The 15,802-nt window shown below is 39.2% G+C and overlaps 2 protein-coding genes across 6 annotated transcripts in view; both read left to right on the top strand.

Moving 5' to 3' along the window:
* MTM1 (myotubularin 1) overlaps positions 1–9,507 on the top strand; it is a 46,319-nt gene extending 36,812 nt beyond the window's left edge. For 3 of the 4 annotated variants that reach the window (XM_054215497.1, XM_054215494.1, XM_054215495.1), the window contains 4 exons: positions 2,419–2,511; positions 3,368–3,481; positions 3,789–3,965; positions 6,297–9,507. In XM_054215497.1, coding sequence (XP_054071472.1) covers positions 2,419–2,511; positions 3,368–3,481; positions 3,789–3,965; positions 6,297–6,464 — 552 coding nt within the window. In that variant the 3' untranslated portion in view covers positions 6,465–9,507. The remainder of the gene's footprint in view (positions 1–2,418; positions 2,512–3,367; positions 3,482–3,788; positions 3,966–6,296) is intronic. The other variant, XM_054215496.1, reaches the window with a different exon arrangement.
* Positions 9,508–9,798: 291 nt separating this feature from the next.
* MTMR1 (myotubularin related protein 1) overlaps positions 9,799–15,802 on the top strand; it is a 39,213-nt gene continuing 33,209 nt past the window's right edge. The window contains exons 1-3 of one of the 2 annotated variants that reach the window (XM_054215491.1): positions 9,799–9,958; positions 12,740–12,845; positions 15,579–15,602. In XM_054215491.1, the coding sequence (XP_054071466.1) occupies positions 9,828–9,958; positions 12,740–12,845; positions 15,579–15,602 (261 nt within the window). In that variant the 5' untranslated portion in view covers positions 9,799–9,827. The remainder of the gene's footprint in view (positions 9,959–12,739; positions 12,846–15,578; positions 15,603–15,802) is intronic. The other variant, XM_054215492.1, reaches the window with a different exon arrangement.

Below are 15,802 nucleotides of genomic sequence, written 5' to 3'. Positions count from 1 at the left end.
GAAAAATATGCCTATGTGTGTATTTCATGCTCATTTTACATTTACAAGAGTGTCTTGGTCTTTCGGAAATTCACATATAGCTACTCAGCATGAATCACTTCACCATTTAAGTGTGCTTGTAGGCTGTAGCAGTCTTTGATCTGATATTCTAAAGGTGCTCTGAAGCATAGGAGATTTGCATTTTGATTGTTGTGGATGAGACCTGCTGTGGTCCAGTTTTTTGTGTACTTACCTGTAGTCTTCTGGTAGTGATGTGTTTTATAAGCCTTTGAAGTATTCTGTCTTGGTACAGCCACAGGAAAACACTGACTTGCCTTTTTATTCTCATATTTTATTTTGTATTTTTAAAAGGTAAAATTAGATTGTGTCACTAGGAGACTTGTAGCACATATGTTATGGTTTAACATAAAGCTTAAAGAGAGAGATCTGTATGTCCTTCACTATTATGAATAAATTTGAATAATCTATGATTCTTTTTATTAAAACATTTATTTTGGAGTAGTCAAATGAGTTTATCCTTTCTCAACAGATCATGTTTTTCCTCCCACGAGTGAGGTGGGACTTTTACACCCCTTCCAAGTGACTAGCTCAGTCCACTGGCTCATCTCTGACAATGTAGCAGCAACAAGGGTGATTTTAAATAGCTTGCTCTTGCTTGAATTACTGTTTTATTTTTCCAACTTGCTCACTCAAGTAATAATCTTTGGAAATGGTCAAAGCTATTCTCCTTTAGCCATCTGCTGTTTTCTGAGAGTACCGTATATTTTGATTTGATGCGTTGTTTACCTTATAGTGAAGATAGTACTTTTCTGGAATATTCTGTAGAATAAAAACTGATAATCCAAGCAGAAAATATTTTGATTTCTCTGTTTTAGTTTGGTAATTATTTGATAGAACTGTGAGTTTTAATAGTGGGGACAAGGCACTTCGTGCACTTAGCATTTCCTGAACCTCATCTCTGAAGCTATTGTTGTTACGCCTTGCCTCAAGTGGGGTGTTGGAGAAGAGTAGGGTGTTTCTTACATTGTCTGGGTTAGAGCAAGCTCCATGTTTTCACATTACCAGGGCTGCAATTTGGATGTTTTAATAAAAAATAACTAAATAGTAGACTACTTAATAGTTCTTCTCTGTATTTTCTGTCCAATGAAGCACGTAGTAAGTTTCCTTGTTAAAAAGGAGTCCCCTAGCCCAACTTTTCTATGTATAATGAACTTAACAAGCTATTTTATCATCTGGATAGCGCACTCTGTGGAATGTCGTTCTAATAATGCATTCTAATGTAAGAAATATGAGACATAACTATAGATGGAAGACACTCAGACATCCTACAACTGGTAACCATAGTGAAAGTAGAAGGACTTTGACTCCTTACTGAATACATGTATGACTCTGTTAACAGATACCAGGTATTGTAAACCATAAAAACTGTAAAGCAAGAAGCCTAATTTGTGTCTTCCCTATAGTGCCTTTCTAGTCATTTGCTACTGTTGACTGAGTTCAGCTACAATCCCTCATGTCCCTCTATTTCCTGCCATTCGATTCTGTTATTTTAAACTATCTTGCAGATCATTGTACAGAGTAGTGTACTGGTTTATCATTTTTTCACATCCTTAAGACATTGAGCCTGCTATCTTACAGGCAGATAGACAATATCTTAGTTCAACATACATGCTCTTCTTTTGTCTCCTCCAGACAAGTATATTCAAGCAGAATTATGAAGTTAATAGATTTTCTTTTCCCCGAATCTCTTATCTGTTCTCAGCTATCAAATGGGAAAAGGAAGGAAACAGCTTTTACCAAACCTACTTTTTGTCTGTGGGGAGAATTCCTTTGATTGTTACTTTGGACTCCTCAGAATAATTGGCTCACACGAATTTTAAAAATATGCACTAATTTTCTGTCAAGAACATGAACATTTCTTTAAGCTTGCTCCTGTTCACCATCTACCTCAGGGTGAAACTTCAGGTTGAAGTGCTGGAGGGGAAAGACGAAAATCTGTGTGGATAGTTTGATGATCTAGGTCATTCCATTGGCTCCAGTGGCTTAAATTACAAAAGAAGACAAAGTATGTAACTTGGCTTTTGACAAACTTATTATGTAAAAATAGTTCAAGGTATGTCTTGATTATTTGCAAAGTAATGGATGCTTTAACAGTTCTGCTTGTCAAATAACTAGCCAGTTTTTATAACAGGGTCAGTTATCACTTTGGAATTTTTCTCCGACATCTTTGGAACACTTTTGCAGTATTTCTGTGTATCTGAATTTCTCGTCCTTGGTGCAGTAACTAATTTTGAAATCATGAGAACAGGTTGCTCTGTTACAGAAGCATTAATATTCTAGTGCAAAACAAGAAACAATGTCTGTTGGCCATAAAATAGACTGTTTTGGTTAACAGGAGGCTGTATTGCTTCATTTCAGAGAATAGGCCATGGTGATAAAAATCATGCTGATGCAGACAGATCGCCCATCTTTCTCCAGTTCATTGATTGTGTGTGGCAGATGTCTAAACAGGTATGTTATATCATTTTTTCAGATGACAGATTTGTTAAGAGATTGCTAAATTAAAAACCTAGATCTTTATTTAAAAAAATATATTTGAAGAGGACAGCATATCCCTCTGCTCTGACACTGTAGTCAAAAAGAGTCTATTTTTAAACCATACCATCTCTCTACCCTATTTCAAAACGGGGTGTGCAGGCTGTGGTTATCTTGTTTAGCACGGCATTGGCTCTGCATGCAAGGCGGGTGTGTCTTGGGTATGGGTGTTACAGAAACATATTGAGAGATGCGACCCTGCAGAATGCTTTTATAGGAATTGCATCCAAAAAGCTTAATAGGGTCTGTTGTTTCATTTCACCATTTTTATGAAGCTGTCCCTTGAACTACAGGGACAAATGTTGTTTTGTCAAAGCTTGAAAAGGAAGCTTGGGAGATGTTGAGTGCTGTGGTTTAAGCATTGTGTTTTCAAAAAGTAATGAAAGAAAGCAGCTAACTTAGCCTGTTTAGGGTCAATGATTAGGAGCTAAACCCTTATATTCTTGTATGGCGCTGCACTATAAAGAGTGCACTATGGATATCTTAATCTGTCTTGCTAGTAAAAATGTAGCTGTAACTATTCTGTATTTTATTCTTCTTTTTAGAAATTAAAGACAGAAAATTTTGAGAGTTCTTTTCATGACTAGTTTGAGACAATTGAACACCTCGTGTCATCTGAACACTGCCGTATATGAAATTATCTTAAAAATTATTTGTAGATGTACTCAGACTTCTAAATGCCGCCTTTAGCCCTTTAGCCTCTTAACCTAGACGTGTGCATCTCTCCCTGCTTTTATGATGTAACGAACAAACGTGTCTTTTCTGTTGTTAGTTTCCTACAGCCTTTGAATTCAATGAGCAGTTCTTGATTACAATCCTGGATCACCTGTACAGTTGCCGGTTTGGTACTTTCTTATACAACAGTGAGTCTCTTAGAGAAAAAGAGGTTAGTCAAACTGCTGATCATTTAATCATATTGCTGTCTTGACTCTTGATGATTACATTGTATGACAATGTTTTTGAATTGGTTTTATTCTTGTTGTAGAATAGTTGCATGGTAAATTCCTTGGTTTTGATAGCTTAAAGGCTGTGCAGTCACTAAGATGCTTGCCAGGCACTGGTTTTGGAATATTTCTAGTACAGTAACTTATTGTGCTTCGAAGTAAATCAGAAGTGTATGTAACCATGGCTTCCGTGTTGGATTTCCTGATTTTGTGCAGATATTTACTGTTCTTATTTCAATTTCATTTTAGAAAGTGACTGAGAAGACATTATCATTATGGTCTTTGGTAAACAGTGAAAAATCTAAATACACCAATCCTTTTTATACTAAAGAGCTAAATCGAGCACTCTATCCGGTAGCCAGTATGCGCCACTTAGAGCTCTGGGTCAATTACTACATCAGGTGGAACCCAAGAATTCGGCAACAAGTAAGTAAATTCTCTATAATGTACAAAATGCTTTTAGACTTTGGAAGTAGAATTTTGTGTCATAACTGACTTGTAGAATAGTGTCTGTAGTCTGTTAAGGTTTTTAATATTATATTTGTAAAGATGGAGAAAAAAGGTGAGAATGATTATTCAGGTTTTTTCTCACTCAGCTCTTCTCAGAACGCTGGGCTTATTTCACTGCTGAGTATCAAGTCATCCCCAAGCTCTTTCTAGCCCCTTTTTTTGGGGACTGGGCTGGGGGAGCATTTTTTAAGGGCATTTGGTGCTACTAAAGGATGAATGGCAATGCTTAGAAATAGGGCTTAGGGATCCCTAAAGAGTTAGGGCATTAGCATCACAAACACGCTTAGCTACATGTGCTTAGTCTTTCTCCTTTTTTCTGAGAGGGTGTATGAAGTCTTTTACAAATTAAGATGACCTATTCGGTCCTTTCTCTTTCAAAACTGCTATCTGTGTTGATGGCTTGTGGTAAGATTTTATTTTTATGTAACTTTGACCCAACATTGTTTACACTGTAACCGTTTGATGAAAGCTGTTATTGAAAATTATACAAGTAGATCAGACTGGAAGCCCAGAAAAGCTTTTTATCAAATTACACATAGTTCAGTTTTGTGCTTTTAATGTTTAATATATGGACACTGGATGTTTGTTACAATCTTTCTAGAAATCTCAGCAATGTAGCAAGTAAAGATAGTGTACAATGATTTATTTGTCCTTCTTAACAAGTTGTGGAGTTTTGAGTAGAAGCTAGAGGAGTGATTTTTTTGACAGAAACAGTCTTCACAATCCAGCCCCTGGAACGAAACAGGAGCTTTCAAGCAATGCCCTTCCTTTTCCGCAGCTGATCTCCTGTTTTATTTACAACGTTTTAGAGGCTGTAAGAAAGCCAGACAGTTTGCTATATTTTCATACAAGTACGTTGCCAGTTTTAATTTGAAGTTCTAGTTTTAAAGCTTTTGTTGCTTGCTGTGAAAGATGAGGGCATTTTGCAAAAGCTGAATCCAAAGATTTATTTTAGAAAGTGAAGGATTATAGGGCATGCAAATTAGCTGTAAATCTACTTAAAAATGCGCTTTGCCATTATTCAGGAAAGGTTTTTGGCAGGAGTTTCTTATTAGAAATGCAAACTTATGTGATAATCTTCTATACTGCTGCTACTCGTCCTTCATTTTCACCATTTTTATATAAAAAAATGCAACAAATTTTTTTGCTGCACATGGAACTTACACTTCATCTTGACTTAAGCGACTGACTAGTGGACATGTGGCCCAAACCAGTTTTCCGATGACCTTTCTTAGTGACATTACTTAAAAGCCTGGTCTGGTCTGTCACTAGCCACATCATTAGCCCTACATCTCTGATCACCTTAGTAACTACATTCAGTCATTGATCCAGCTTCCACAGCTGCCTCAACATTCATCGCCACCCTCATCTGGGGTGCATAGGGAGTGGTGCACCTAAGAGTGCTGGTTTTGCTCCTGACACTGTACTGCTAATAGCTTTCAACTACAGGTAGTTAACTGTGAAACAGCAGCAACTTCTCAACAGGTATATACAGCTGAAGGTAACCTTAGGCTTTGTATCTGCTTTGGACATTTGTAATGTTTCTTTTCCATTTGTTTCATTACTCTATTTGAAAAAGGCCACTAAGCTTAAAATAGAAACAGTTAAAATGCTGTTTCTGTGAGTAATCTCCTAAAAGCTGGGGCAGTTGATTTTAAACACATTCAGGTTAACTTACAGAATTCACCAATAAAGTTTTGCATTTAATTTCGTTTGTTTAGTTACACAAAGTTGCAAATTTACTATTAAAAACGGAAGTAAATTTCATCAGTAAGGGAAGTTATTTAATGTGAAGACATGGATTTCATCTTAACCTGATTGGTGTAGTTGAAATCATCAGTCTGGCTAAACACTGTTTTTAGGGAAGATGATGAGACATCTGACCTGGAATCTAAAACCTTTTAGTAAGTCGGGAAGAGAAAAGCTTCGGACAAGGTGTTCACATCTATCTTCCACGCAATATTAGGTAATAAGAAAATAAAATCCATATGCTCCAGGAAGCGCTGTCTGATTTTATTGAGGTAGGAAGAACTGTTTTGTGTAAAGATTTTCTTTGGATGAGAACAACTGGAAGGCAGAGGGCTCTTGCATTATAGAAATAAATATTTCTGTTTAGCTACAACTTGTTAACGTATGTTGGAAACTACGAATACTGAGTGATGCCAGGAAAATGCAAATACTACAGCAGCCTAACTGTGTAGAAGTAGTTGGACTAAAGCGATAAGACTAACATAGATCTCTTTCTAGCAGCCAAATCCAGTGGAGCAGCGTTACATGGAGCTCCTTGCGTTACGTGATGATTATATGAGGAGACTTGAAGAACTACAGATCACAAATAATTCTAAGATATCCAATTCGTCAGCCTCATCAGCATCTCCCTCACAAATGATGTCCCAAGTACAAACACATTTTTGAAGAACACATTGGCTTCATTCTATACTGTAATAGCAAGTGGTGCTTAACATAGATCTATAGCATAAAGAGGAATATTTTAATGCCTTACATTAGACTATCCTAACACAAATTAATTTAGACTGTCTTCATTTGAGGAGGACTTCAAAACAAACAAAACCAATTCTTCAATTATGTGCCTTTCAGAACCTGTGGACTGGGAACATTATTAATCAACTTCTTGTTATGGAGGGCTTTAAGGGTTATTTTTGAAAGTCTGGTACAATTGAAATGAAATTGATTTATTGTTTTCATAAGAGCGCTTTAATTTATTACATTGTAGGTCATCTTCCTGTATGGAAATTCATGCTCAGTCTTACATGTCGTGAATAAACACATTAATGGTAATAGGAATATTCACATTGTGTAAAATTAGGTATGTGTGTATTCCTGTTAGGAATACATTTATGGAGTTCATGAGACAAAAAATAAATTCTATTGTAAGATTTCAGAGAGAATCATTGAAATTTTCTGGTTACCTGAGATTTCCAAATTTTGCTTTTTCAAAATAAACAAAACTATGGAAGGGATTTCACCGATATGCTTCTAATTAAAAAGTTCAAATAGCTCAGTAGATATAAAAACAAAAAAAAAAATCTATTTTTTTATTGTAAATTGATATTTTTCTTTTTTTAAAAACAAATGACAACTGTACTGGATTCTGAGAAGTCCTGTTTTGGCTAACTCTTCAGCACTAAAGTATATTAGAAATGATCACTGTTGGCAATACTAGTTCTTTGGATTAATACAGAATAAAAGGGTTCTAAAGAAGGTTTATATAATTAAAAACAGACCCACAGAGACATTGCTTAAATATCCAGCAGTAGCCATAGTTATCAACGCTTGTGTTAGTCTTCTAAAAGTCAATGTGCCTGTTTAAAGGAGCTTTTATACCAAAGTAGGCAAAATTTTTCAGTTACAAATACTGCTAAAAACTTGTACGTTTATAGCTTACTGTTTAATTTAACTTTTGTTCAGCAAATTTATTCTTAAGTATTTAAGGGGCTTTAGTATACAAGATTTGCATATAATGTGTGCACTTACATTGAACCTTGCAGTGAATTCTAGTTTCAAGCCTTTGTTTCAGAGGCTTCTTGTAAAACTTTAATTGGTTCTTTTCAGGTATTTTTTTAAACAGCTGCAAGTATTTCTTATGACAGCACAAACCTTGCTACTTGATATTTAATGAAAACTTTCCATATTCTCAGAAGTTTAATGATATTCAGGCAATCCAGGAAATATTGCAATTCAGAATCTGTAGAGGACTCTAGCTAATATTGTTATTTTAAAGGAGATGTTTTGATGCTTGAGGCTTTTGTCATTGTAAATTATTGTACATGTGGTGAGTTTTGATTTGCAAGATATAATAGGATTATATATAAATTAAGTTTTGTGTAAGTATATATAATATAGTTTATTAGAAATTCTGCAAGTTTATAAAGTGTAAATATTTTGCATATGAAAACTAAATTTAAAGCTATAGTTCCATAAAGTAAGTCAAAGTTTAGAGGACATCTGAATATTTTTAGAACAGTATTTTTTCAAAGGAATAAAAATATACCGCCTCTTGATTTAATTCAGTATATACACTGAATTGCACTATTTTTTTCAGGGAAGCTTAGAGCATACAGCATGTGTGTTCTAAATACACGTGATTTATATGACTTATTTTTGTCCTCTAAATTTCATTCTCCCGCCAATGTTCTTGAGTATGTGTTTCCAAAATAACAACATTGTCCCAAAAATCTTGACTTGTTAAGGTAAATTCTGATGCATTGCATTAGATAAATGAAGAAGGATACTCAATTGCTCATGATATACTTTACACTTTGAAAGCTATGCATACTCTGGTATATTTGCCTTCTACTTACTTGTGGTTTATAAAAAAAGCTATTTTTATTAGAATATTTAAAGTTTCTGTATTTGAGTTGAATGCATTGGTGACATCTCCGAGCAGTGTGGAGAAGTTCAGAAAATCTAATAGTTTTTACTGTGTAAACACTACATGATAAACTATTGCATTTGGGAAAGTATAATATGATGGAAAGGATCTTTTTGCACTTAATTCATTACATATATACCATTCTTCATATTACTGGTTCAGTCAAATTTCAGTCTTTGAAGCTCTCCAACATAGCTCTGTGTGGGCTTGGATTTTCTTCAAGTCAACAGATAAGATGCTTGTTTTAATTCTGTTTTAATATGGCAATATTGTGCAAAGGCAGGGGTGGTTTTTCATCCAGTACTTTCTGGAAAATACTACTTCAAAGTTGTTGTGAAGGGTAGGATTACAAACTGGTCAATGTTAACAGAAAACATTCCTCCTTTCCACTTGACTGCATGATCTGGGTAGTCCTTGGGCAGTGCAGGGCACGCACGTACGCGTCCCCTGGTCACTGCCCACAGCAAACCTGGGGAGGCCTTTGAGGTGGAGAAGGAGAGTTCCAGGCCCTGAGCGCCTTCTCCAGGAGGGGGGAAAAAGCAGGGCTGGGATGTGAACATCAACAGCTGTAAACGCCCAATATCCAGTACGAAATATCCATCTTGGACTGCTGTTTTAGTTTTTTCCTCTCTGTATTCTTACTTCCACTGACCCCAGAAAATAACCCAGTTTTTGTGCTGGGCTTCAGTTACTTATTTAGAAAGTTTATTTGTTGAATGCCTTCTTTATTTGCTTATGCCTTATCCACCCCAGCATCACTGTTATGGGTATACCCTAGGAATGATTTGCGTACTACCTCCTTTTGATGTATTTTTAAACTTTGCCTTGAGTGCAGTTTTTTTTGTCTCGCAGTGAGCATTTTGTGTCATGCTTGAGGAGAAAAAAAAAAGGTTTTTATAACTGACCTGCAATCTCATGTACTCCTTGCTGCTCCTTAACTACCAGTGTTGGATACCCCAGGGCCGCTCTGGAGCTGGGTGTAACTGTGACGCGGGGGCAGCGCTTTCCATCGCCTGCCGTGTATGTGCGTGAAGGGGAAAAAAAAATAAAGATGTCGGTTTTAAACCCTTTGCCTCCGGAGGACGTTTTAATGCGTGTTTCCGTGACTGCTGAGGCCCGAGGGGGCTGGCCCCGCAGGCCCCTCTCCCCCCAGCCCCCGGCGGCCGGGCCTTCCCCCGCCGCGCGGGGCCGCTGCCCGCCCTCCCGGCGGCGCGGAGGCCTGTGGGTAAGCGCCGCCGCCAGGTGACAGCTCTCGGCCGCCGCCGGGGCCCCAGCGGGCCGGGCTGAGACGGCAGGGCCGGGCCGGGCCTGGGGGGTGGGCCGCCGCGGAGGGGCGGGGGTCCGCCATCCCCGCGGGGCAGCCAGTCCCGCCGGCGGCCGGAAACATGGAGCGGGCGGCGGCGGCGGCTGGGCCGGCGGTGGAGGGCGGTGGAGTGAGCCGGCGAGCCGTGCGGGCGGCGGGGGCCGCGGCGGCGGGGGCCGGGTCGCGGCAGGCCAGCACGGAGACGCTGGACAGGTGAGCGCAGCCGGCGGCGAAGGGGCGGCGGCGGGAGAGGGGGGACTGCGGCCTGCGCTCCCCGCGGGGCCGGGAGGCGGCGGCGGGCGACCCTCGGCCCGCGCCTCCGCCGAGCGCCATCCCCGGCCTCGGGGCGGCCTCCCCGCCGCCCGCCCGCGCCCCCACAGCGGGCCGGGAACGGGCGGCCCCCCGTGAGTGGAATCTGGGGGTTTGTCTCCGTGCCACCGCGCGGGGTAACGGCAGATTTCCCGCGGGGAGGAACCGGCCCTTGTCAAAGTTTCCTGCTTGCGGTTGTGTGTTTTTCGTCATTAACGTCATAAAGGCTGAGGCTGCCTGCAGGATTTTGGCCAGGGGTTTTTTTGGGCAGTGCGGAGCTCCTCCTCATTGCCAGCGCAAGTGACAGACCGTCCTCAGATTTTAAGACTTTATTCCAGATTATTTTTTTCATGCAAACGTGTATTTCACCCGCAGAGGTGTCCCTGCCCGAGGCAGCATCGCCTGTTAGCATGTCTCTGGATGAGTGCGGTGGCTTCGTGCCTGGGTGGCCGTGGGCTGGCGGGTGTCAGCGGGCCGGGCTGGCTGCGCAGGAGCCTGGTGTGGGTCTCACCGCCCCTGGTTCAGCAGTCGCTGGCAGGGCTATCCCGCCCTTCGGAAGCCTCCAGCTGGAGGCAGACTTCACACCCGAATTTAGAAATCCCTAAACAAGGATTAGAAACTGACTGAAATGTCACCCAGATGAAAAATAAGGAAAAAAGACTGTACTGAAGAATCAGTGCCAGGTTCCAGTCTCCACATCCTCTCTCTTTTCTGTTAGGAGCAACCTGCTGGAGTGTTACATCATTCTAGTGAAAGCTGGAATCAAATGTCCAAATGTACAACTTTGTATTCCTTATTAATGTACTTTCTTGCCGTAATTTTCATCTTTCTTTCATCTCTTAATCTTGTTCCACCCTGGAAAAGTTGTAATGTCTGTTTCTCATATTACTTATTTATTTGCTAGTACGGTTTACCAGGCTGCTCTAATGTGCATGACCTCAGAGGTGGCAGAATGAAAAGACGTGTACTGGTACGTGTCCCACTTGGCAGACGGTGATAAGTCACATCGGTGTGATCAGCATCCTGTGGTACACTGACACAGCCTGAGACACTGATCCTAGGAGATGGACCTGCGTTCACTTTCGTTTTCCTGCTGGCATTAACTTTGTTGATGTAGTGATTCCTGGTGAAGATAAGCCATAGGAAAATAAATAATTTTCTTAATTAACAAGTATATGCTTATTTGGAAACAAACTTAGGCTAACCCTAAAGAGATACACTTGGAATTAAGACGCGTGAGGGAAGGAGAAATAAAGGAGATCAGAAAAGGATTACTGTGGACTTTCGCTCATGCACTCTTTTGCAAAACTTAGGTGAAAAGTTTCTCTAAGTGAATCTGGGCTTGAGTTCAGCACTAACCTGAGAGAGTATCTTCATTATTCAAGCAAGAATATAATAGATGCGTTTTAGTGCAAACCAACATTTTGTCATCTCATACTGTGCAGAATTTTGCAGGTGGGGAGAAAGCTTCTGAAACTACTTAAAAGTTCTGAAAGAGCGTTAGTTTTAGGTATGAAGTTGTTGCATGTGTCTTCACCTTATATCTACCTATCCTAGCAGAGTTAATGTAAGAAAAGACCTCTAGTTAAGTAGTAATTGGTCATCTTATGTCATTATCCCACCCCCTTAATGTCCAAGTTGTGGTGCACCTGGTGGGTGCTGGCTATGCGTATGTAGTTACTCACTTCAATGTCACAGGATACTCACAGAATCCAAAGCTCGTTTAGGAATGAATTCTAAAAATGAATTACAGTTTTCTTTCTGTTTTTGACTTCTGAACAAGCATTAAATCTGTAGAAGAGTTTGAAGAAATGGCATTTATCTAAGGCATGAGCTGAGGCTGCTGTGGCACTCAGGGAACGGTTCCCTGTGGCATTCCCAGTTTCTCATCAGACACTGGCATGTTTCGAAGCAGACATAGTGCACATCAAGGAGGCTGGCAACACACTGTGTAATTGCTTCTCACTCTCAATGCTGTGTTATTTGTAAGCACCACTAGTTCAGGCGACTGTTCTCAAGTGTGTTCTCTAGTGTGATTCTGCTGTTCAGTTGCCTTGTATTTAGGGTTCTTAGAAACACCCCACGCTGCAGAATTCCTTGCTGTGGCATGGGAAGGCCCCTTCTGAAGATTATTCTATGAATTCAGATTTTTTTATGAATAGGAAAAAAAAATCTGGCTAACTAGAAGTTACCCTTTAGAAAACATGTATTTTCTACATTTAATATTAATATGGAATACCATACTAGCATAGTTTAAATTTTAAATACTAGCATAAAGTAATTTAATTTTGAGGATTTACTGAATAATCAGAAAATAACATTAAGGAAAGTTTAAGGAGTTTCCTTTAACTTGACCAAATTCATTCCATAGATGGCTTTAAGAAAAAAATGTGCGAATGATGAAAAAATCACACTGGATAAGGAAACCAACATTTTTATAAGTTCCTAGGACCCTAACCTCGCTTTTAACCTACTGACAGCTCTACTTCTCTGATAATATCTAGTAAAATTCTTTTCCCTAATTTGATCAGTGACATTGTCGTGTTCTGCCCACAAAGCAGGCTAATTTTTGTGACGTTAGTGATCATTTATGGTCTTGTTTTCTGGATATGCTCAGTTGCTGTGCTATTCTCGATGTACATTTTGAATTACTGCTAAATAATTTGAAATATTCTGTTTTTGTAGCCCGACTGGATCCCACGTGGAATGGTGTAAACAGCTGATAGCTGCAACCATTTCTAGTCAGATTTCAGGGTCTGTCCCGTCAGAAGGTGTGTCCAGAGACTACAGGGTAAGTGACTTGAGGAATGCATTGATTTGTTTAATACGAAAGAGGGAATGGTCAGGCAAGTCCTTACTACCTTGACGGTCAGGTGGTAAGTACTTAAGTGATCACTGAATGTTTCAGAACTAGAAACATCTCATTATGTGTAGGAGTCTCTTGAATCGGCTTTGTGTTTTCCTCCGTATTTAGAATAGTGGCATTGAAGTCTACAGAATAAAGACTGAGAGAGAGGTGAAAGGAAAATTAGAAGTCAATGTTTTGAATAAAATGCCAAAAGTGAGTTGTCTTTTCTTTTCATTACTACATAAAAAAATTTTGGTAAAGTAGGTGAATAGTTACAGGTTGAAATTGTTTCTAGTGTATGTCATTCAGAGTACAGAATTGAGCTCTCCAGATTTCACAAAAAAATAAATGCACATGTCTTTGTTACCATGCAAAGAACATAAATGACTATCATTTTTCCTGGGGTTTCACCAGAGACAGAGAATTTAACATCAAACAAACAAACAAAAAAATCACCTTTTTCATTCCCTCCCAGCAACATTTTTGTCACTAAGGTAGTGACTGCACAGTATGGTTTACCTGATGGGTTCCATTACGCTTTTTTACCCCTATTCTTCCATGCTCATTTGTTGTTTCCTGCGTGCAGCCAGCCAACTGAACTGTCAGGAGTGGAGCATATGCAGTTTTCCTTCTCTTACAAATTGACAAAAGTCACCTGTGCTTCAAGTCCCTTTAAGAAACCCAGGCTGCTGCTATCCAGATCCATTTTTCTTCCTAGATTTGAAACAGTTTCAAGGTCTTCATGCAGTACGGCCAAATGAAGATTTTATCTTTTTTGTTTGGGTTTTTTTTTTTAAACTAGATTTTAAATTATTTTCTAATATGCTTTGTGTTTAAAAAGTTTGTTGTCCAGAAACAGCTTATTTTAAATCTGTGACAGCAGGTCAGGTTCAGCCCAAGCCTGAAGATAAATACACAAAATATTTTTGACCGTAGTCTACTTAAAAAATCACCTCACAGAGTTTCACACTATTGGCACAGTCAGCAGCTTATACTTATAAAGAAGTGTAGCTCTTCCGTGCTATGGCAGCTGAATTGCAAATGCTTACTTCAGGTCAAGGCTAACATCTTTGATAAAACATTGTGGGAAACCTTGCATTACAGCTGTCGATGTTGTATTTGCCCTGTAGGTCAAGGACTTCATTTTAGTAAAATCCAAGTGTGTAAGCTTGGTTTTCAGTTTATCTCTGAGTTGGAACACATTCCTCTGGAAGAAAGAGCATTTTTTAATGCTAAATAACCTCCTTGTCTATACCAAACTCGTCTTGGATGTTATTTAGCAGGAATAAGTCTTTTAAAGCCTAATTAAAATTCTACTTCATTCTCCATTTCTTAGAAATGAAAGAAAAAAATTTAAGCCTGGTGGTACTCAGAATTTTTGTGTATAAATTGTGTTTGGCATCATTGCATTGCTGTGATTTGAAATACCATATTTGTGTATCCTAGAATATTTTTTATCCTAGAATATCTTTAGTTACGTTCAGGACCAGTATCTTGTGAAGTGGTGTCTGTGCTTTAGGAGAGGGTTTCCTTTGCACTTAGCTTCTGCAGGAGTTCAGTGGTACGATTAGTTGCTTAGTCAGTACCACTAACAGGCTGGGTGTATTTGGTATTACTGTGGCATTCACATGCAAAAAAGATAGTGCCCATTTATAACTCCGTTTCCCTTTGAGACAACTTTCCCTTTCGATGCACGCTGATCAGTTTTCTGGATCTTCGTTACCTTTGATTACCTCGAATTGCTGCATTTAGAGACTATCTTACAACAACTCAGAAACTTCAGGTAGGGCCAGATGCGTGTGTTTGCTTCTGGAATTGATGAGGCAGATCTGTTGCTTTATGCTGGATTTACCAGGAACTCACTGCTTTATTCTTTCTTTCATCCTTTTTTAAATATTTCAATCAATATGTTTGCAAAAACAGGTAGATATATCAATTCTTGTATCCAATGGTGTTACTCGTGTTACTCTGGGTAATTTACCTTGCCAGAATGTAATTTAGGGGAGGGGGGAATCAAAGGGAAGCAAAGGGGCTGCAAATGAAATCATCAGAACTGGAGAGCACCGAGCAAGCTCTTGCTTGCTAAACCCCGCAGCAACGTCATCTCACGAACTCTCTCTGAGTTTGACCTCTGCTGCGCGTGTCTTCTCTGACATACTCTCTGCCGGGAGAGCATTCTTGAATGAGGGGTTCATATAAATGAAAATTGCTTAGATTATAGTAGCTGAATATAGACACCTTGAGAAATAAATTGAAAAGAGTTGTCACTATCCTTGTTTTGCCATTTGAATCTAAAAGATATGGTGGTTATACTTCATGGCTGTTATTGCAGGCTTATTGTCTTCCACCTAGAAGGATTACCGGGCTCTTTCTTCTCTTTTCACAATGGCACATTGTAACTGGATAAAAGGGTGATTAGGAATGAATGTTTCAAAAGAGCTTGGCATCCGTTTCATCACTAAAATGAAGTGGCTAGATTGTTTTTAGACCAAAAACAGTTCTGCAAATGCGAGCTACTAGATCTGCATAGTGTTGTTTTCTTCTTTCAAAATCCAGCTATAATTAAAATGTTTGGAAGTAGAGTTTTTATGAAAGTCTGATGAAGTAAGATATCATATCTTTAAGAAATCAAATCTCTGTGTTCCGTTGGATAACGTTTTATATTTTAACTAACAGGTGTACAGGAGGCCTGTTATACGGGTAAGATTACCTTTGGCTAGCAGTAAAACGGCCTCCTACCTGTTTGTCTTTTGTGCTGTGTGAGATCTTGGTGTGTCGAGCGTTCTTCTTTACTTCATTAATGGTTTTTATGAACCAGTCAGACCATTTTGCTATGCAGTGCAACAGCTTCTTTGCCATAGAAATGCTTTATATACATTACAATGTTTTCGTGAGCAATA

Source organism: Rissa tridactyla, chromosome 9, assembly GCF_028500815.1.
Source record: "Rissa tridactyla isolate bRisTri1 chromosome 9, bRisTri1.patW.cur.20221130, whole genome shotgun sequence".
NCBI classification, from domain to species: domain Eukaryota; kingdom Metazoa; phylum Chordata; class Aves; order Charadriiformes; family Laridae; genus Rissa; species Rissa tridactyla.
Note: the sequence above shows the minus strand (reverse complement) of the source record. Positions and strands in the feature narration are given on the sequence as shown.